At 47.2% G+C, this 22,577-nt stretch overlaps 1 protein-coding gene across 4 annotated transcripts in view; it reads right to left on the bottom strand.

Annotated features, from left to right (window-relative positions):
- Positions 1-3,031, bottom strand: part of KIF13B (kinesin family member 13B) — a 188,833-nt gene extending 185,802 nt beyond the window's left edge. For all 4 annotated transcript variants that reach the window (XM_053248955.1, XM_053248978.1, XM_053248971.1 and 1 more), the window contains exon 1: positions 2,870-3,031. In XM_053248955.1, coding sequence (XP_053104930.1) covers positions 2,870-2,924 — 55 coding nt within the window. In that variant the 5' untranslated portion in view covers positions 2,925-3,031. The remainder of the gene's footprint in view (positions 1-2,869) is intronic.
- Between the last annotated feature and the right edge of the window lie 19,546 nt (positions 3,032-22,577).

Raw genomic sequence — 22,577 nt, 5'->3', positions numbered from 1 at the left:
CTGCCTGCTTGCATGTGGAAGGTTCCAAGTTCCCTCCCGGGCAGCATCCTTATAGCCACCCTGCAAGGAGGACGGGCGGGCCTTCTCGGCTGCTGCCCCGAGATTGTGGAAGGCGCTCCCTGCTGAGATATGATCCTCCCCATCTCTGGCAATTTTCAGAACACACCTGAAAACCAGGCTTTCTCAGCTTTTTAAAACTTGTTTTTAAATTGTTTTGATTATTTAATTGTTGTTTTATGATGTTTTAAATTGTTGTTGTTTTATGCTTTATAATTTTTGTTTAATTATTAATTGATTTTAATGGTGTTTTAATGTAAACCGCCCTGAGCCTTTTGGAAGTTTTAATAAATAAATTTTAATAAATAAATAAATAATAATAATTATTATTATTATACATGTATATCTATCCCGCTCTTCCTCCAAGGAGCCCAGAGCAGTGTATTACATACTTGAGTTTCTCTTTCACAACAACCATGTGAAGTAGGTTAGGCTGAGAGAGAAGTGACTGGCCCAGAGTCACCCAGCTGGTTTCATGGCTGAAAGGGGATTTGAACTCGGGTCTCCCCGGTCCTAGTCTAGCACTCTAACCACTACACCACACTGGCTCTCTGCTTATCACAGGTTTCAGGCTGAGGTGAGGCCAAGCATAGCTTGCCTGGATATACAAAAAGAGTCCATGGCTGAGGCATTTAGCCACTGCTGCTGGGGCTGATGGGAGTTCTAGTCCAACATGAGGGGACCCAAGCTTGGCAACCCTTGCACTAGCACAGCGAACAAGAGCAGATTCCACTCCACATCTGGCAGCCATCTTATAATAAGAGAAGTCTCAACACCTAACTCCTTGAAATATTAATTTGCCTTCAGGTTAGTTTCGGGGAGTCAGGAATGAAGACACACATCAGCTTAGGTACATAGGAAGCTGCCATATACTGAGTCAGATCATTACTGAGTCTATCTAGCTCAGTATTGTCTACACAGACTGGCAGCGGCTTCTCCAAGGTTGCAGGCAGGAATCTCTCTCAGCCCTATCTTGGAGATGCTGCCAGGAAGGGAACCTGGAACCTTCTGCTCTTCCCAGAGCGGCTCCATCCCCTGAGGGGAATATCTTGCAGTGCATACACTTCTAGTCTCCCATCCAAATGCAGCCAGGGCAGACCCTGCTTAGCTAAGGGGACAAGTCAGGCTTGCTGCCACCAGACCAGCTCTCCTCTCCAGCTTCTTCTAGGGTTTGCCTATGCATGGGTCACAATGCCCCAGAAGGCCGCCTAACCGAACAGGCATCTGTCAACTAGCTAAGGTTAACCTCCATGTTAGTTCAAACACATGTGCCACTTAGTGTGCTCGCAGAAGAATTTTAACAAGCTTGCGGACTCCCACAGCTCCCCGCGCCCTGCAGACCACCACCAGATGCCTCTTCACTCGAGCCGCCCGAACAGGCCCCACCTCAGCCGTAACATCAGGAGAGGCAGCCGGCCTTCAGCCCCAACACGGCTCCCTTCACCTCACTCTGTGTTGACACTTGCTGCAGAACCAGCCAACATTGCACAGCCAGGGGGGGAAACACAACTTGCGGCCACAGCCGCTCAGAGAGTTTCGGGTATTCATTTCTCCTGGATTTCCCAACATCCTTTGGACTGAACCCAGTAAGAGGTAATGGCTGCGGCTGAGTTTTGCTTTAATGGAGAATTTCCAACGGTCCCGACTCTGGGAAGGGGCATAAGAAAGCCCGATGCAGCAGAAAGTGACAGAAGTAGGGAAGGAGAGAGCATGGCCAGTAAAGGGGGAAGAGCGAGGGGGAGTGTGGGGCTGGGGAGATACACCCTTACCTCTCCCAGTATCCCCACCCGCACTGGTTGCTCGAAATCCACCTGGCTCTTACCCTTCCAGCCTCCAATCTTTACTGAGTGGGATTCCTCTTTTCTCCCACTCCTAGCCGCTGCGATTGGGGAGGGGGGCACCACCCCCTCCCCAACAGAAGTCTGAGTGACACATTTCCCTCCCCCCAAGACAAACCGCATTTTAAGAGGGGATCCATGCAACTCCCTCCTCCCTTCCAGGGTGCAAAGGCAGCACACCTGAGCCTGCCTTCTACAGAGCCCGACTAGTGGTCCACCCTGCTCTGGACTGACCACTCTGACTGGCAGCAGCCCCCCCCCCAGGCCCTTCTGAACCATGACTGCCCCCTGGGACCTTCAGCCACTGAATCCCGATCTCCCCACAACTCACTCACAACTTGGGGAGACGCCTCCTTTCCTACCCCGCCCACCTCATGTCTCTTTTGAAAGTACAGAGGTCTCTCCATCTTCCCCTCCCATCTGTGGGGTCACCTTCCATTTCCAATTGTTGCCAGTACAAGGATTTCGATCTTGTCTTCATATAAAGTATTAAATAGTAGCACTCACACATTTTTAAGGAGTCACAGCATTTCTTGGGGTGGGGGTGGGAAGGAGAAGCTTCCTTTCTCCTCCTCCCTGCCCCAGGCTCTGGGGAGAAAGGGGGCTCTGGGGGGATATTAACCTTTCTTTGCACGGGGGGGGGGTCCTTCCTCCCCCGCCACCCATTTCTAAGAAGTCACCTCCATGCCTCTCTGTGGGGTGGGGAAGCAGGGATGGGGACCCCACTGCTCTCCCACCCCGGCCTCTGGGGAGGGGTCTCCCTCACCCCTCCCTCCCAGCTGTTTGTGGGTGGGGGGGGCTTCCACCTCCCTCCCCATATCTAGGATGGGGTGCAGGGGTGGGGGGGCCGACCCCTCCCCACTCTCTGCCTCCTCTCAGGCTGTCACCACATTTGGGGAGGGGGCCGCCTCGCCTCCCTCCCTCGGGATGGTCTTTGGGGAGGGGTCTCCCTTCCCTTCCCTTCCCCGACTCACCCCTCCTGTTCATGGGCCGGACCCGCACCGCCACCTTCACTTTGGAGTCCCCCATCTCTCTCCTTCCTCCTCCGGCTCCTGCTGCTGCCGCCGCCGCTCCTTCTCCGGAGTCCTTTCGAGAGGAGCTGCAGCAGGAGGAGCGTCCCGCCAGGGGGAGGAGACCCCTCCCGCCAGGACTACAACGCCCAGCCTGCCACGCGCCACGGGAAAAGCGGAAGCGCGTTTCCCCTCCCCGGCCACCGGCCGCCCGTTGCCTGACGGGAAGCGTAGTGCTTTGTTGGCGGCCTAGAGCTAGGAAAGGGCTAGAGTGATGCACCACTCCTGCCCGTTCGGTTCCAGCAGCGCTCTCTCCCCACCACCCCTTTCCTCTTCTCCCCTGGAGGAGATTTAAAATGGGACCCTGAGGAAAATGCTACAGGGCAGGCAGAGGTGGCGCATCTGGGGCTCCCCAGCTGTTGTTGGACTACAACTCCCATCATCCCCCACTCCAATAAACGGTCTCTGCCCTATTGGGACTCTGGTGCTTCTTTTTTTATTTGTCTCGGTGGGGGAAGGGCAGGGGCCTCCTTCTGCGGCTGCTGGGAGCTGTAGTCCGGGGTAAGGGGCGGAGAAAGCCTCTCGGGGTGCTGCCGCGGTGCATTGTGGGGACTGTAGTTTCAGCAACAGACAGGTGTGTTGAGTGTTGGAGCCTTGCAGCTGCTGAAAGCTTGCCTAAGAGGGAGTTCATGCCCGCTGAGATGGCAAAGCGTGAAGAACAGGCACACACATTCCCTCTGTGTGTAGAAAAATAGCACATAAAGGGGGAGAGCTCTGCTCCATCTCCTGGAACATGAATTTACTGAAAATCCTAAATGTAAATGCTAGATTTGTGGACTTAAAAAACAACAACACCCAAACCTCAGATGTATATTAATGAAGAAGTCAGACCAGCGTCTGACCAGATGTTCAGTATTCCACAATGAAAGCATATAATAGATTCTGTGCAAAGGTGTGAAATGCAGCCATGCAGGCTGACTTGGATCGGGGCTGATGTCTGCAGGAATGTCGGCCTCCCCAGGGATCTGTACTGGGACTGGTGCTTATTAATTTATTCATAAATGATCTAGAAGCAGGGGTAAGCAGCAATGTTTCCAAATTTGCAGATGATACCAAACTCTTCCAGGTAGTGAAATCCAAAACGGATTGTGAGCAGCTCCAAAAGGATCTCTCCAAACTGGGGGAGTGGGTGACAAAATGGCAAATGCAGTCCAATGTAAGCAAGTGTAGAGGGATGCATATTGGGACGAAAAAACCCAAATTCAAGTATATGCTGATGGGATCTGAGCTGTCGGTGACGGACCAGGAGAGGGATCTTGGGGTCGTGGTGGACAGCTCGTTGAAAGTGTCGACTCAATGTGCGGCAGCTGTGAAAAAGGCCAATTCCATGCTTGGAATCATTAGGAAGGGGATTGAAAATAAAACGGCTAACATTATAATGCCCTTATACAAAACTATGGTGCGACCACACTTGGAGTACTGCGTACAGTTCTGGTCACCACATCTTAAAAAGGACATTGTTGAACTGGAAAAGGTGCAGAAGAGGGCAACCAAGATGATCAGGGGCCTAGGGCACTTTCCTTATGAGGCAAGACTACAACACTTGGAGCTTTTTAGTTTAGAAAAAAGATGACTGCGGGGAGACCTGATAGAGGTCTATAAAATCATGCATGGTTTGGAGAAATTGGAGAGAGAGAGATTATTTTCTCTCTCACACAACACTAGAACCAGGGGTCACTCCATGAAATTGATTGCCGGGAAATCTAGGACCAACAAACGGAAGTACTTTTTCACACAATGCGTGATCCACTTGTGGAACTCTCTGCCACAGGATGTGGTGACAGCCAACAACCTGGAAGGCTTTAAGAGGTGTTTGGATGACTTCATGGAGGAGTGGTCCCTCAATGGCTACAAGTCGGAGGGCTGTGGGCCACCTCCAGCCTCAGAGGCAGGATGCCTCTGAGTACCAGTTGCAGGGGAGTAACGGCAGGAGGGAGGGCATGCCCTCAACTCCTGCCTGTAGGCTTCCTGTAGGCATCTGGTGGGCCACTGTGCGAAACAGGATGCTGGACTAGATGTGCTTCCTTGGGCCTGATCCAGCAGGGCTGTTCTTATGTTCTTATCACCAGAAGAGCGGAAATAAAGGACGCTTTTCACCAAAAAGTCTCCGCTTTGCATAAATTTGGTATTATATATGCATATTTTGATAAAAATTTGAGAATTTGAGAATAAATGCCACTGTGTGAAACAGGATGCTGGACTAGATGGGCTTCCTTGGGCCTGATCCAGCACGCAGGGCTCTTCTTATGTGAAATACAGCTCAGCACTGTGAAGCTGATGACCAGGTGATCTGTATGTCTGTGCTCCGTCTGCTGTCCGGATGCTGTTTTTTCAAGGCCCTTGCTTCTTAAACACAAATTCCTCGCCTAGTTAGGTTTACCACACACACACACAACCCTCTGTCCTACTCCCCACGGGTCACGGGTCACCCAGCCTGCACCCACCTCTTGGCTCAAGGCAGGGTAGCCTGCCAGCGACCAAACCCGCCTCTTTGCATGCTGGCACAGACAGCGGTGTGTGCACCGTCTCTCACTCGCTTGCAGTTCTCTACAACTGCAAACATTTAGTAGACCGCTTTCCACCAGAAGGTTTCACAGTGGCTTTCAAAGAAAAATAAATAATAAGAGGCTCCCCTGTCCCCAGAGGGCTCACCATCGAAAAAGAAAGGAAAGGTAACACCAGCAGCCGCCACTGAAGGAATGCTGTGCTGGGGTTGGACATGGCCAGTTGCTCTCCCCATGCTAAAGAGAAGAGATTCGCCACTTTAAAAGGTGCCTTTTTACTCAGTAGGGGTAGCTGCTAATTGAGCAAAGTTAACTAACTGCTAACTTCTCTCTGCCGCCGCCGCCGCCACCACCACATGAAGGAAGCAAATAAGTCAGCTGCATTTGCCAGGCCCATCTATCTGTGCTCCTGCATTGCGAAGCAACCTGCTACTGAAGCAGAACCTCCACCCTGGATTCACATTGGATGGATGGTCAGTAGGAAGAGACAGAGGAAGAGAAGCGACCCATGCAGCGACTCGCCTACTCATGGGTGCCAAAAGATATGAATATGAGAGGGTAACACTTCTCCCGTAGTTGCTGCACTGGCTACCCATTCACTTCCCAATTCAATTCGAAGTCCTGGTTCTTACCTTCAAAGCCTTGCGGGGCTTGGCGCCTGTTTACCTACAGAATCGCCTCTCCCATCCAGTTACATCCTGTTAGATCATTTCAGATGGCCCTTTTGCCAGTCCCTGATTTTTGAGAGGTTCAGAGTTCTAGGACCCGCGAAAGGGCTTTTTTGGTTGCTGCCCCACTTCTTTGGAATTTTCTTCCCCTTCAGATTCGTCTAGCCCCCTCTTTACTGGTCTTTAAATCCTTACTGAAGACCTTTCTTTTCCGCCGGGCATTTGCCCTGTAGTTTACTCTATTTCCTTTCCATTATCTATTTTAGTTTACAATTTTTAATGTAATTTTTGGTTGTGATTTGTAATGTTACCTTATTTACATGTCGTACACCGCCCAGAGTCTTTGGAGTGGGCAGTATATTAAATGCCTCTAATAAAATAAATAAATAAACAAATAAATAAACAAATAAGAGCAAAGTGCTCCGCGCAGCTGCTCCCCAGATCTTTGGACACCACAACACGTGCAAAAAAAAAAAAGTCATTTGGACCCCCCAAGAGTCACCTGTCCTCTATAAAAATCCCTCGTTGGCCGGCCCACATGCACCTCGCTTGCCTGAACTGCCCCTCACACCACCAGGTCTGATGCTGGTGAGCACCTAGAGTAAAGCTCTGTTGGGACAGGCACCCGCTGCTCACCAAATCAAAAAAATGTTCCGAACTGGGAAGAGTGCATCTTGGAAGAGAAAAGCTCCAGTTTTTAAACAGATCGAGTAAGTGTAGTGAGACTGGGTTCCTTTTCGTGAATCATTTAGGTTCTAAAAAGGAAAGGAGCCCTGCCAGTTTTGTTCACCGTTAAGCATCAGAAAGGCTTGATCCTGGCTGCTGCTAAGCGTCCTTGCATTTTCCTTAATCTCTACCGAAACTGCAGGAATTTTCACTTTACAGGAGGGACTCAGAATTGCACCAGACTGAATCATATGTTGTGACCATCAACAGGCAGACTACAAAAGATTTAGCAGTTTTGTGACATTGCATTGGAGACCAGTTGGGCCTTTTAGCTATTTCTCAGGACTAGAGGAATTACATAATGGTGCTGATGTGCATTTATTTTAGTGAAATTCAGCCTCAAGTTCACCTTCTTCCAGCAGTCTGATCTGTGGGAGAGAGGAATATAGAAGTATCTTGATTTTCTAAGCACTTCTTGTTGTGGTGGTGGTGGTAGGGAATCTAGAATTATGGAGTCGGAAAGGGAGCTAGGGCTGTAGCTCAGTGGTTAGAGCATCTGCTTTGCATGCAGAAGGTCCCAGGTTCAATCCCTGGCAACATCTCTAGGTAGGGCCGGGAGAGACTCCTGCCTGAAACCTTGGAAAGCTGCTGCCAGTCAGTGTAGACATTACAATACTGAGCTGGATGGATCACTGGTCTGACTCAGTATATGGCGGCTTCCTATGCTTCTGTGTCTAGCTGGTCAAACCTCCCTCCTGGAATCAGGGCTGTTTAAAAAAGTTAAATTTTGTATCACAATTTCCATGATTAGGCAACAAGAAAAGCTGGATTCTGACGTCTGAACACGTCAGCAAATAAAGAAAACATCAGGGGTGTAGCAATGATTGAGTGAGGAGGTGGGCAGGGAAGCATAATGCTTTAGAAAGTTCCAGGTTCAATCAGCAATTAAAAATAAACTCAGAAGGCATGGCTGGGAGAGGGAAAACCACAGGGTCCCAAGGAGCTGCCTGAGGGAGCAGGGGTCTGTCCCTATGGCTTCTGGCGGCTTACAAGGGCAGACTTAAGCAGATTGTTTACTTATTTTGTGCGCTCTCTCCTCTTTTTTCTTAATCATGGCCTTGGAACTCCACCCAGCAGATAATGGACATCCTGCTCAGGTCTCACACCCTGGCCTGCCCCACCCTTTGGCTGCTGTAATCCAAAGTGGCAATTGCTCACACAGTTTCTGAAATTCTTCTTGGCTTTGCTTGCACATTTCAACCCCCTCTTTGCAGGCTTGAGGGCTAGAAACTTGCTTTCTTTAAAACAATAATGAACGATGAGATCCCGGGATTCTGTGGTGTGAGACACACCAGTGCACAGATTAATAGCTTCCCACAGCTGGGCGTTTCAGGTTACATCATACTCCGATCTGTCTCTGCTGTCTGCGGAACTAGATTGCATTTCCGCCAAGGTGGAGGCAGAGTGTAATGTCAGGCTGGCTCACCTGCTGGGCTGGGCCTCAGAACCAGTTGTGAAGGCCAGGGCCTAACCCTGAATCATGTAAATCAAGGCTTCCGAACCCTGGGTCCCCAGATATTGTAGGACTACAATTCCCATCATCCCCCATGGTTGAGACCCCTGATGTAATCAATAATCAAAAGAGGATGCAGTTTATTTACTGTTGCATCATATCATCATCCTCTTCCATGTCTGGGCATGCACAGGGGAAATGGATTTGGGGATTGGAGAGGAGAACATGAAGATTAGCTGGGCCCTCGGGATCAATATAAGGATATTAGAATGGAGTCCTGCCCGATCAGACCAAGGGCTTATCTTGTTCCTAACAGTGACCAGCTGGATGCTTCTGAAAAGCCCACAAGCATGACCTGAAGGTCTTGTCTACTCTTTAAAAAAAGAAACATATAGATTTTTCTATACCCACACACTACCCCTCCCCTCCTATACACTTCTGCTTGGAGTGGCTCACAAAATTAATAAAACTGATACCATATAAAATAAAAATAATAAAATCAACAAGGTTAAACGATCAAGCTAAAACCACATTTCATTAACTTACTTTTTTTTAAAGCTACAGGTAAAAAGCTAAAAGCTTAAAACACACACACACACACACACACACACACACACACACACACTCCTCTTTTTGCTCCCCAACACGTGATACTCGGTTACCAAGCCCTGCTGCTTGGGCCAAGAGGCACCTTTCACAGTGGGCGTTTCTCTTCTGCTTATCAGGGGGAGACCAACGGTCCCTTTGGTCCCTTTCCCGGCACAGCATCCCTCCCGTGGCTGTTGCTGGTGTTTAACTAGATGGTTGTTGCTGGGAGCCCCCTGAGGACAGGGAACCAGCTTCACACTCCTTCTGCTGCAAGAGTTGTTCACTTGGAGGACAATTTCTTTGCTGACAATAGGGATGTGCACGGAACTGTTCGGCGCGCCATTCAAGGAGTGCTGAGCTGGTTCTCTGGACCGGCGTTTGAGCCAGTCCGGAGGGCGAGTTCCTTTAAGGGGCAGGGGAGGCACTGCCTACTTGCCAGACCCCCCCTTCCCCCCCACCGGTGCTCTTGTAAAAAGCAGGCGCAGCGTCCCTCCCTGGATGGAGGGACCATGGAAGTGGAGTTGAGTGGCTATTGTTGGGGGTAATTACTTATATAGCAGAGTATTTCAGGAGCTAACTCACTCCCAATACAGCAGAAGTTAACAGAGTTTCAGGGGCAGCCGCTTGTAAATGATAAGCATGGAAATTCATGTAAGGTTAAACTCATCTACTTTATTCAGAAGTACATGATGATAGGAAAAGACCTATATCTAACAGCTGGCTACATGGTGCTCATGGAGCGACCTATAGAAGCATGGTGCTCAGAGAGAGAGCTAGAAGCATTCTGGGAAGGAGGAGAAGGAGGAGGAGGAGGAGGAGGAGGAGGAGGAGGAGATCACTCCCAGGCAGTTCTATCCATATTCTATCCATATTCTATCCATATTCTATCCATAGAAGGGTCATATGGTGTTGGGGGACTTCAGTGTTCACTTTGGGACCAATTTGTCCGGGGCGCCTCGGGAGTTCATAGCGGCCATGACAATTATGGTCCTATCCCAGGTGATCTTGGGATCGACACATATTTCTGGTCACACGCTTGATCTGGTCTTTCACTCTGAACAGGGTGGTGTTCCATGGGTGGGGACTCCTGTGATTTCCCTGTTGTCATGGATTGACCACCATCTGGTTAAGGTTGGACTCATGACCACATCCCACTTCCGCAGGGGTGGAGGGCCCATTAGGATGGTCTGCCCGAGAAGGCTCTTGGATCCAATAGGATTCCAAGAAACCTTGGAAGGATTTTGTGTTGGCTCTGCTGGTGACCCTGTCAGGACTCTGGCAGAGAATTGGAATAATCAACTCACCAGGGCAGTGGACACGATCGCTCCTAAGCGTCTTCTCCAACCCGCTTCAAAACTGGCCCTTGGTATACGATGGAATAACTACGGGGGCTGAAGCGGCAAGGTAGACGACAAGAGTGGAAGTGGAGGAAGACTTGACTCAAATCAAACAGATTATTATATAGAGAGCATTTGAAGATCTATGCTTAGGGATATATGCGGTAAAGAAGCGAATATTTTCCTCCCATATCGCATCCACAATACTTTACAACCAAATTTCCCGAACCAGTTGACACAGAGAAATAAAAATAAATAGATAAAGATGGTTCCCTGTCCTCAAAAGGCTCACAATCTAAAAAGAAACATAAGATAGACACCAGCAACAGCCACTGGAGGGATTTTGTTTGTTTAAAATATTTATACCCCACCCCTCCAGTACACTACTGCTCAGAGTAGCTCACAACCTTAATAAAACATATACAATGTAAAAGAAGAAGATAAAATTATGCAAGTTAAATTAAACAACTTAAAATGACTGGTTAAAACAACAGTTAAAATTGTTGGTTTAGGGTTAGGGTTTGGGTAAAAAGAGTAGATGGGGTCACGCTTCCCCAGAAGGAACAGGTTCGCAGTCTGGGGGTGCTTCTGAATGGGAACTTCTCCCTGGTGTCCCATCCCAGAGGTGCTTTCAGCTGCGTCCGTTTCTTGAGATGAATGACCTCAAAACAGTGGTACATCTGCTGGTAACCTCTAGGCTGGATTACTGCAATGTGTTCTATGTGGGGCTGCCTTTGTACATAGTCTGGAAACTGCAGTTGGTTCAGAATGAGGCAGCCAGGTTGGTCTTTGGGTCAAATGAGCCATTTTTGGAAGGGCGGTATAGAAATCGAATAAATAAATGCAATATAAATAAATAAATAAAATAAATCTTGGAGAGACTATATTCCTCCTGTGTTGAAGGAATTGCACTGGCTGCCCATACGTTTCCAGGCAAAATACAAGGTGCTGGTTATTACCTATCAAGCCCTAAATGGCTTGGGCACTGGGTATTTAAGAGAATGTTCTTCGCTATGAGCCCCACCGCCTGTTAAGATCATCTGGAGAGGTTCACCTGCGGCTGCCGCCAACTCGTCTGGTGGCTACTCGGGGACGGGGCCTTCTCCGTTATTGCCTATGGACTTTGGAATGCGCTCCCTGTCGAAATAAGAGCCTCCCCATCTCTGGCTGCTTTTAAAAAGGCACTGGAGACACATTTATTCACCCAGGCTTTTAATTAGATTTATAGTTTTAAATACTTTTAATACTGGGTTTTAAATGTTTTTAATCGTTTAAATGATTTTAATTGTTAATTGATTTAATGTTTTAAATGATTTTAATGGTAAACGGCCCAGAGACGCAAGTTTTGGGCAGTACAGAAATATTTCAAATAAATAAATAAATAAATAAATAAAGGCAGAGATAAACAGGAAAGAGAAGGAGACCCTGTCTGACTACTATCTCTACTCCCCATGCCCCTCGTGGTTATTAGGATTACTTGTGCAAAAGGTCGATGCCATCTGGAGCTGGATCTCCAGCCACTATCACTATAGGTCATTTGTGGCTGAGAATCCCATTAATCATGTATTGTGATTAATGTGAGCACCGATGTGTATCACATGACACTGCAACACTTCCCTCTTCCTCCTCATTTTCTGCTGAAACTCTTCCACCTGATTTGGCAAATGCCTCCATTCTCTTAGTCCACCTATCTCTGCCTGCTCTTCTCTCGCTCCATTCCCCTCCTCATTCTCTCCGCTGAAGCCCTCCTCCTCTATAAACCCCAATTACATCTTTTTCTTGTGCTTGCTGCTCCTGATAGTTGGGGAACAATCCCTCCTCCGGGCATCCATCTGGCCCCTTCCTTTGGTGCATTTAGTAAACACCTGATAAAAAAACATCTTCCCACTCCATAACTCTCTCTGCACATCTCTCCCATTTCCCTCTACTCTTCTTCGCTTGGATGTTTTGGCTTCTTTAAACTGGACGTTGGAGATCGAGGGAGGAGAGCTGGTCTTGTGGTAGCAAGCATGACTTGTCCCCATAGCTAAGCAGGGTCTGCCCTGGTTGCATATGAATGGGAGACCTGATGTGTGAGCACTGCAAGATATTCCCCTTAGGGGATGAAGCCGCTCTGGGAAGAGCAGAAGGTTCCCAGTTCCCTCCTTGGCAGCATCTCCAAGAGAGGGCTGAGAGAAATTCGTGCCTGCAACCTTGGAGAAGCCGCTGCCAGTCTGTGAAGACAATACTGAGCTAGATAGACCAATGGTCTGACTCAGTATATGGCAGTTTCCTATGTTTCCTATGAGGCTCTGGACCTTTTACTGCTGCACAGGTAACCTATTGGAGTAGCCAGAATCCCAGTGAACCACTGAGGAACTAGAATTTGAACTAGTGTAGCTGTGTGTGTATGTGTGTGTGTGTCATTTCATTCTGGGGGCAGCAACAGAGACACACAACATTATGCTCTCTGTGTGTGGCATATTGCCATACCTGAAAAAGTGACCCATATTATTTGTCTTCAAGTGGGTCAAGCTAATTCTAATGATTTTTTCATGATATGGACAGATTTTGTTCTGTTCACAAATCACGATAATTTCAGTCATTCTCCTCCATCTAATTATTTACATATCTGGAAAGATGGTTAATGGATGTAATTATGTATCAGTTTTACTATTCATGTTTATGTATTGTCTTATTAAAATAAATATTAAAAATAAACAAAAACAAAACATTATGCTGTGTATAATGCAGTAAACTCAACTATACTAGCATAGCCCAGGTCACTCTGTGACCCTCTCCCGGTATTTAGGATTGGGTTGCTAAGAAGCCCAGAACTTTAGTAAAACAAAAGATTGTGCCATTGAATCACTGTTGACTCCTGTAGCCAACTTTAAATATGCAGGTTGTAGCGACACCTTGTGGTTAAAAAGAACATGTGCTCTGTCTCTTTTTTTCCTTCAAATTCAATTTTTATTAATTTTCAACAATAATAACCATCATAATAAACAAAAATGGACTTCCCGCTCACCTCTCTTCATGAAATTACAACTATAAAATTTACCCTTATTATAATAGTAATAAAAAACATAAATTTAAACCTTTAAAGTTAAAAGAGAAAAAAAATCATTATTCTACCCAACCTGCGTTTCAAAACAAATCCTGCTGTAAGATCAATAACAGGAAAATAATTCTTTAACTACAACACTCTTCCATTTCTATGCATATATCATTCTGTCCACCGTCGATGCATACATGAAGAAAGTCAAACCATTTGTAAAAATTACTCCTTGTGTTATTCCCAGCAGGAAGGATTCTGGCTTCTTGGGAAAAATCACTTTCTTTAATTCATTATATATCATGTCCCAATAGGCCTTAGCCTTCCCACAGGTCCAAATACCTTCCGTATGCCCACACTTCCAACGTTTGTTTAAAACATTTTTATACATTAATGCCAGTTTTTTAATGTCAGATACCATATAAATCATTTTATAATAATTCTCCTTCAAAGCATAGCAAACAATAAGTTTTAAATGACTCTTCCATAATTTTCCCCAGACTGCCCTTTCTGTAATTATGTCCAACATCTATACTAAAACCAGTCTCTAACCAAATTTTATATTTCAATTAAGCTTTTAAACTTACAATCCTTCCCATAAAAATACTACGAATCTCTGTAAATACCTCAACACATCTGCTATACATATTTGATTCTTACACAATAAAGCTTCAATCAAAGGTAACCCTAACAAAATTTTTTGTTCTAATATACAAACAATTCTAACCAATTTTTATATTTTAACCATACCCTCATTAAGCCCCTTCTTACATAGTAATTCAAAAAATCTTTATATATTTTACTTTTTTCGTACCCTAAGTAAACATGCCATCCAAACCTTCTATCAAGACCCTCCAGATCAAAAACTCTGGAATTTTTCAGTGTTATCTATTCGAACATGTGCTCTGTCTCAGTAAAGTAAAGTGTGCCGTCGAGTTGGTGTCGACTCCTGGCGACCACAGAGCCCTGTGGTTGTCTTTGGTAGAATACAGGAGGGGTTGGCCATTGCCTCCTCCCACTCAGTATGAGATGATGCCTTTCAGCATCTTCCTATAGTGCTGCTGCCCAATATAGATGTTTCCTATAGTCTGGGAAACATCCCAGCGGGGATTTGAACCAGCAACCTCTGGCTTGCTAGTCAAGCCATTTCCCTGCTGTGCCATTAGGTGGCCCTGTCTGAGTACAAGTCCACAAAGCCTTTGGAACATAGGAACCTAGGAAGCTGCCATATACTGAGTCAGACCCTTGGTCCATCTAGCTCAGTATTGTCTTCACAGACTGGCAGCGGCTTCTCCAAGGTTGCAGGCAGGGATCTCTCCCAGCCCTATCGGGAGATGCTGCCAGGGAGGGAACTGGGGCCTTCTCCATGTGAGCATGCAGATGCTTTTCCACTAAGCTATGGTCCACCCCCTAGGGGCAATGATCTTCCAGTGCTCGCACATGTAGTCTCCCATCCAGACGTAAACCAGGGCAGGCCATTCTTAGCAAAGATGACAATTCATGCTTGCTGCCACAAGACCAGCTCTCCTTCCACGTCCTGCTCTCCATCTTAAGACTTTTACAAACTTGCAAACTTCAGGGTGTTCATCTAAGAACACCAGAACATAAGAACAGCCTTGCTGGATCAGGCCCAATGCCCATCTAGTCCAGCATCCCGTTTCGCACAGTGGCCCACCAGACACCTCTGGGAAGCCCATGGGTAAGAACTGAAGGCATGCCCTCCCTCCTGCTATTACTCCCCTGCAACTGGTACTCAGAGGCATCCTGCCTTTGAGGCTGGAAGTGGCCTGTAGCCCTCTGACTAGTAGCCATTGATAGACCTCTCCTCCATGAAGTTATCCAAACCCCTCTTCAAGCCATCCAGGTTGTTGGCTGTCACCACGTCTTGTGGCAGAGAATTCCACAAGTGGATTACACATTGTGTGAAAAAGTATTTTCGTTAGTTGGGCCTAAATTTCCCAGCAATCAATTTCATGGGATGACTCCTGGTACTAGTGTTATGGGAGAGGCGAGAGGGAGAAAAATTCTGCTCTATCCACTTTCTCCACACCATGCATGATTTTATAGACCTCTATCATGTCTCCCCGCAGTTGTCTTTTTTCTAAACTAAAAAGCCCCAGGTGTTGTAGCCTTGCCTCATAAGGAAGGTGCTCTAGGCCCCTGATCATCTTGGTTGCCCTCTTCTGCACCTTTTCCAGTTCAACAATGTCCTTTTTAAGATGTGGTGACCAGAATTGTACGCAGTACTCCAAGTGTGGCCACACCATAGTTTTGTATAAGGGCATTATAATATTAACAGTTTTGTTTTCAATCCCCTTCAATCCCCTGGGGCAGGAGAGGGGAGAAGTGCACAATCGTCACCTTTTGTCCCAGGGCCCACTCCAGTCTTTCATGCAGAAGGTTCCAGGTTCCCTCCCTGGCAGCAGCACCTCGAGGATGAGAGAAACTCCTACAACCTTGGAGCTGCCAGTCTGGGTAGACAATATATTTATTTATTTTATTTTTACATTTATATCCCGCTCTTCCTCCAAGGAGCCCAGAGCGGTGCACTACATACTTGAGTTTCTCTTTCACAACAACCCTGTGAAGTAGGTTAGGCTGAGAGAGAAGTGACTGGCCCAGAGTCACCCAGCTAGCCTCATGGCTGAACGGGGATTTGAACTCTGGTCTCCCTGGTCCTAGTCCAGCACTCTAACCACTACACCACGCTGGCTCTTGAGCTAGATGGACCAGTGGTCTGACTCAGTATATGGCAGCTTCTTAAAAAAATCCAAATCTATTTAAAAGGTTAAAAAACATATACACAGTAAAACCATAAAACAGCACAGAAGCAGCAGCAACGAGGAAGAAACACTCATATGAAAGCCTGGGTAAAAATCAACAATTTTACTTGCTTTCCAGAAGCTGTAAAGGAGACTGAAGAGCGGATGCCCTCTGGGAGAGCATCCCTAAGTCCCAATCCTATTCCTTTACAGGTTGCAGGTCATAATGAAACGGGTGCAACATCAGTGTTTGATGGACTACAGACTTCTAAATTCTGAACACTTAATGTTGACCACCAGCTTCCCTGCATCCCAGGGCCTGCCAGGGAAAGGTCGAAGACTTTTTTGGGAAAGCAAGGACACATTGCCAGAAAGCCACCACTCACCTGTCTGTCCAATGCACATAAGAGCACAACTTGCTCTCTTTGAAAGGATGGAACAGGTTTGAGAGGTGCTCCATGGGAAATAGCTGAGAAAGCCGCGTTTCCAGTTCTAGCCAACAGCATGTAATGGCCACTAGGGGGCGAGCACACGCTTTAGCTCTCACTTAATCTCCAGAAAGCAGGCGCCTTAAAAGCAAGACAGATTTTATTGATGTATTTGTTTGTTTAGGAGGTTTATATCTTACCATTGTATGCTGGAGCACCTCAAGGAGACTCACAATCCTGCTACAAAACCATGAATCACATAACATAATACAAATCTCCAGATGTTGTTGAATCACAGCTCCCATCATCCCTTGCATTCAGCCTCTGAGTATGGAGGTGACTGGAGTTGTAGTCCTTAAACATCTGGGTAGACAAGCTTGGGAACTCCTGGCATAATAAAACCAAAATAAATACACAAGTAGAACAGGATCCATCCAACCTATGCAAAAGAACAAAAAGAAGCCGCTCTCCTCAGAATTGCAATTCAAGATGCCACCAACGTGCTCTGAAATAAAACAGTTTTGATTTGCTGATGCAAGGCTAGCATGAAGAGGTAGACTGTACTTCCCATGGCAGGGAGTTCCAAAAGCTCAGTCCCACCCTGGGAAAGGCCCTACTCCTAGTGAACTCCCGACAACAGAAGAATTTGGAGGAGAGCCTCTGAAGGAGATTTGCAGGAGCTGCTACTATAAAGATATCAGAGGAGTATCATACTGAACAATTGAAGTATGAACTAAAGTTTAAAGTTTATTTCATAAACTTTCTTTCATAAAGTTTAAAGTTTTCTTCCCACCTTCTTTGCAGATAAACCACTGGAGCCAGCCTCCACTCAGGACAGACGGTGTGGTAAAAGTGTTGAATCTCTATCTCTATCTCTATCTCTATCTCTATCTCTATCTCTATCTCTATCTCTATCTCTATCTCTAGACATTACCCAGCCTTCCCAAAATGCTCAGTTGTGATGCTCACCAGGTGACCCTTCAGGCTGCCAGCCCAGCCTACCTCACAGGGCTGTTGTGATAGGGACAAAACAGCAGTACATCTGTTTTGTACTGTACATCTTGCTTGCTCTGGCCAAAAGAGAGGAGTCATCGGCTTTGCAGTATTCAGGCCTGGTCTATGTATGTAGCAGTAGGAGTGAGGTGGGAATGAGGAGGTGAAGTCTCAAGACGTCAGAATGGACTGTACCATTTTAGACAGCAGGTGAGAGATCCCATTTTGAAAAAGCCCCCTGGATAAAGTGGTGGCAGTGGGTTGGAAGGGGGGAAAGGACTCCCTGCAACTAGAAAACTAACAGGCTGGGCTAGAACCTCCCTGTCCCTGGTGTGCTAGGCCCGCCCCCCGGGAATTTCTGTGTAGGGGAGCATTCCATAATATGACCTCACTTCAGGCCAACAACCTGAAGTGGTACAGTCATCCCACCAGCTCGGGATTCTACCACTTCATTCCAGGCTTGTGTCTCTGTCCAGGGTAGATCTGCAATCAGAGTTCAACTCACTGTGAAGAAAATGAGAAGTAAGGGGCAAGGCCTTTTCCAGGGTGGGATTAAGCCTTTGGAACTCCCTGCCAGGGGAAATATAGTCTACTTCCTCATTGCTAGCCTTCCATCAGCAAGTAAAAATGTGTTTATGTCAGAGCACATTGGTGACATCTTGAGCTGCTTTTCTGAGAGGTGCATCTTTTTTTTCTTTTTTTTTTTAATTTTTTTGCTGTAGCTTAGATCCTGTTATGTTTTTATTGTTCTTTATCATGCCTCCAACTTGGGTTCTCAAACTTGAGTCTCAAGATTTTGTTGACTAAAGCTCCCATGTTCCTCAGTCGCAATGTTCTCCAGCCCCAACATAAGGCATTACAGCTGGGGATGAGGGGTGTAGTTGTCCAACTACATCTGGGGACCTAAGTTCCAGAACCACCACATTGAATCTCTCCATCTTTAAGTTGACCCCAAACTGTATCCCCCCCGTTTCCCTTGCGTGTGTAAATTCCAAATCTCACTACATGAGGGCACACTCAAACTAGTCCCTGTGCAAACGTGCTGGGTTGCATTGTGCAATGAGCTATCCTGGGTTGCACCTGCACACGAGTCGCCCACCGTGGGCAAGTGCCAAGGCATGTAGAAACTTGGCCTGCTCAGCAGGTTGTGTGAGTTGTCCCCCGTGGCTGGGAAGGGGACCCACTGGGGCCTGGGTTTCTCCAGCTTGGGCCTCCAGATGTTGTTGGACCACAACTCCCATCATCTGCAGCCATGGTGGCCTTGTGGCTGGGAATAATAGGAGTTGTAGTCCAACAACATCTGGGGAGACTCCTGCATCAGGTAAAGGGTGGCTGCATGCAGTAGGTTCCCAGTTCCCTCTCTGGCAGCATCTCCAAGACAGGGCTGGGAGAGATTCCTGCCTGCAGCCTTGGAGAAGCCGCTGCAAGTCTGAGTAGACAATACTGGGCTAGACGGACCAAAGGTCTGACTCGGTAGAAGGCAGGCAGCTTCCTCGGTTCCTAAGGGCTGCTGCATCAGCAGCAATCAAGAGTGGGGAGCTGTCCAGGAGGCCAGTGGTGCTGAAATGCAGCCAGGGCTTCCTAGCTCTTTCCGGGCAACATAAACCCTAGCCTTGCTCCAAAGGTAAGGTCAAGTGTGCCGTCAAGTCGATCTCAACTCCTGGCACCCACAGAGCCTTGTGGTTTTCTTTGGTAGAATAAGGGAGGGGTTTACCATTGCCTCCCCTTCGGAGAGGAGAGCTGGTCTTGTGGTAGCAAGCATGACTTGTCCCCCTAGCTAAGCAGGGTCTGCCCTGGTTGCATCTGAATGGGAGACTTGATGTGTGAGCACTGCAAGATATTCCCCTCAGGGGATGAAGCCGCTCTGGGAAGAGCAGAAGGTTTCAAGTTCCCTTTCTGGCTTCTCCAAGATAGGGCTGAGAGAGCTTCCTGCCTGCAACTTTGGAGAAGCCGCTGCCAGTCTGTGAAGACAATACTGAGCTAGATAGACCAATGGTCTGACTCAGTATATGGCAGTTTCCTATGTTTCCTATGTTCCCCTGCACAGTTTGAAACGGTGCCTTTCAGCATCTTCCTATATTGCTGCTGCCCGATATAGTACCAGTGGGGATTCAAACTGGCAACCTCTTACTTGTTAGTCTCTGGACTCTGGAACTGCTGCTATTCCATCCTCCTGGGCAGGTAAGTAATATCTGGGCACTGTAGCATAAGGGCACAATGAAGTAAAATGGCGGGGAAATGCAAGTGTTGGGGAGTCTCTATAACACAGGTGTCAGGGAAGATGGGCTATATTTGTGTGTCTTTATGTCTTTTAAAAGTTATTGTGCACTGCCCAGAGCCTCTGGATGGGGCAGTTTATAAATCAAATAAATAAATAAATAAATAAATAAATAAATAAATAAATAAATAAATTTACCTGAATAGATGACGATCCTGAATTTAAGATTAAGATTTAACTTGTAAAAAATTGAGTTTAAATACAGGTTGGTCACCTTAAGTGGCACAGAAGGGGCCTAATCAGGAGGAGGGGAGGCCAATTCAGGTGCCTCCTCTGGAGAAGGGATCCAGAGAGAAGCAGGAACATAGGAAGCTGCCAAATACTGAGTCAGACCCTTGGTCTATCTAGCTCAATAGTGTCTACCCAGACTGGCAGCAACTTCTCCTGCAGGCAGGAATCTCTCTCAGCCCTATCTTGGAGATGCCAGGAAAGGAACTGGGAAACTAGATGCAATTCCCAGAGCAGCTCCGTCCCCTGAGGGGAATATCTTCTAGAGCAGGGTTTCTTAACCTTGGGCCCCCAGATGTTGTTGGACTACAACTCCCAGAACCCCCAGATATGGCCTTTGTGGCTGGGGATTCTGGGAGTTGTAGTCCAACAACATCTGGGGGCCCACGGTTAAGAAATCCTGTTCTCGTGCTCACACATCAGGTCTCCTTTTCATATGCAACCAGGGCGGACCCTGCTTAGCTAAGGGGACAAGTCATGCTTGCTACCACCAGACCAGCTCTCCTCTACATAAGTTCTCATAAGAAATCCTGTTCTAGTGCTCACACATCAGGTCTCCTTTTCATCTGCAACCAGGGCGGACCCTGCTTAGCTAAGGGGACAAGTCATGCTTGCTACCACCAGACCAGCTCTCCTCTACATAAGTTCTCATAAGAAATCCTGTTCTAGTGCTCACACATCAGGTCTCCTTTTCATCTGCAACCAGGGCAGACCCTGCTTAGCTGAGGGGACAAGTCATGCTTGCTACCACCAGACCAGCTCTCCTCTGCGTAAGTTCTCAGCTGGCACCAGCCTTTTGCTGGACCCACAACTCCCACTTAGAGCTCCTGCCTCCAGCCTGACTAGCCTGGCAAATGCAGAGGAAATTCCTGGTTCAAGCCTGAGCATGATGGTGAGCTCACTCGGTAGCTTTAGGCACCATTTCTTGTCCCCTGCTCTCCTCCCCTACAGTCTGGTCTGAAGGCACACTAAGCAGCAGCAGCAGCCTTGTTGAAGCCAAGCAGGTCTGGGTCTGGCCAGTGCCTGGATTGGCGATGGTGCCAAGTACCCGTGAATGCTGCCTTGAGTTCCTGCATGGAAGGAACGTGGGATGTAAATACATGATTTCACTGGCCTGCCCTTCAGAGTTGCTGGAATGATGACACAGATAATGTCTGGCATGCTGCTGAAACACATATTTTACACCTACATGTAACACAGTAAAGGATGAGATGGCTGGGGGTGAGAAACGGTATCTTTCAAAGGACATGTACTAGCTCCTTCGTGGCTGTAGTAAGATTTGAACCCGGGGACATCGTGGGTTCCAAATCAGCTGCAACACTAACTTGCTCTCCGTCAGAGAACTTGACTGGGTTTTTAAAACAGGGCGTCTTGCCCTGGCTGGGTTCTGAGAGAGGCTGCGCTGGGGTAGTCCAGTTGAGCAGGTGAGGAACAGAGGGACCAAAGGCAGGAGATGGTGATTGCGAGTTGCAGCAGGAAATCAGGGAGGCGTCAAGGAGAGGCAGGGCTGTAATCATGGGTGACTTCAATTACCCACACATAGACTGGGTCAATTCCCAGTCAGGTCATGACAAAGAGGTCAGATTTCTAGATACGCTGAATGACTGTGCCCTAGAACAGTTGGTCTTGGAACTAACCAGAGGGAAGATGACCTTGGACTTAATCCTGAGTGGCACCCAGGACCGGGTGCAAGAGACAGCGTGGTGTAGTGGCTACAGTGCCAGACTAGGACCAGGGAGACCAGAGTTCAAATCCCCATTCAGACATTAAACTAGCTGGGTGACTCTGGGCCAGTCACTCTCTCTCAGCCTAACCTACTTCACAGGGTTGTTGTTGTGAGGAGAAACCTAAGTATGTAGTACACCGCTCTGGGCTCCTTGAAGGAAGAGCAGGATATAAAATGTAAAAATAAATAATAAATAAATAAAATCGACCCTTTAGGGAACAGTGACCATAGTGCCATCAAATTCAGCATACATGCGGGGAGAGAATCACCAAGGAAGTCTAACACAGACACTTTGAATTTCAGAAGAGGAAACTTCTCCAAAATGTGGAGTATGGTGAAAAGAAAATTGAAAAGGACAATCAGTAGAGTCACTTCGCTTCGGAATGCATGGCATTTACTCAAAACCACAATACTAGAATACTGGGCTAGAAGCCCAGTTAGATTGTATACCGAAAAGGAGGAAAGGTCGCACTAAGTCCAGGAGGATGCCAGCATGGCTAAGTGAAGTCAAGGAAGCTATAAAGGGGAAGAAGAATTCCTTCAGTAATAAGAATGTCTGTCCAAATGAAGAGACCAGAAAGGAACACAAACACTAGCAGAAGAAATGCAAGGAGACAATAAGGGATGCAACAAAACGGTTTGAGGAGCATATACTGTAGCTAGAAGTGTCAAGGGGAATAACAAAAAACTTTAAAAACTATTTAAAATACATCAGAAGCAGGAAACCTGCCAGGGAGGCAGTTGGACCATTAGATGATAAGGAATTATTAAGGAGGATATGGAGATTGCAGAGAAGCTATATGAGTTATTTGTATCTGTCTTCACAGCAGAGGACACTAAGTGTATACCTGTTCCTGAACCAGGCTTCTCAGGGACGGAAGCTA

Source organism: Hemicordylus capensis, chromosome 1 (assembly GCF_027244095.1).
Source record: "Hemicordylus capensis ecotype Gifberg chromosome 1, rHemCap1.1.pri, whole genome shotgun sequence".
Lineage (NCBI taxonomy): Eukaryota > Metazoa > Chordata > Lepidosauria > Squamata > Cordylidae > Hemicordylus > Hemicordylus capensis.
This window is presented reverse-complemented; position numbering and strand designations above follow the sequence as displayed.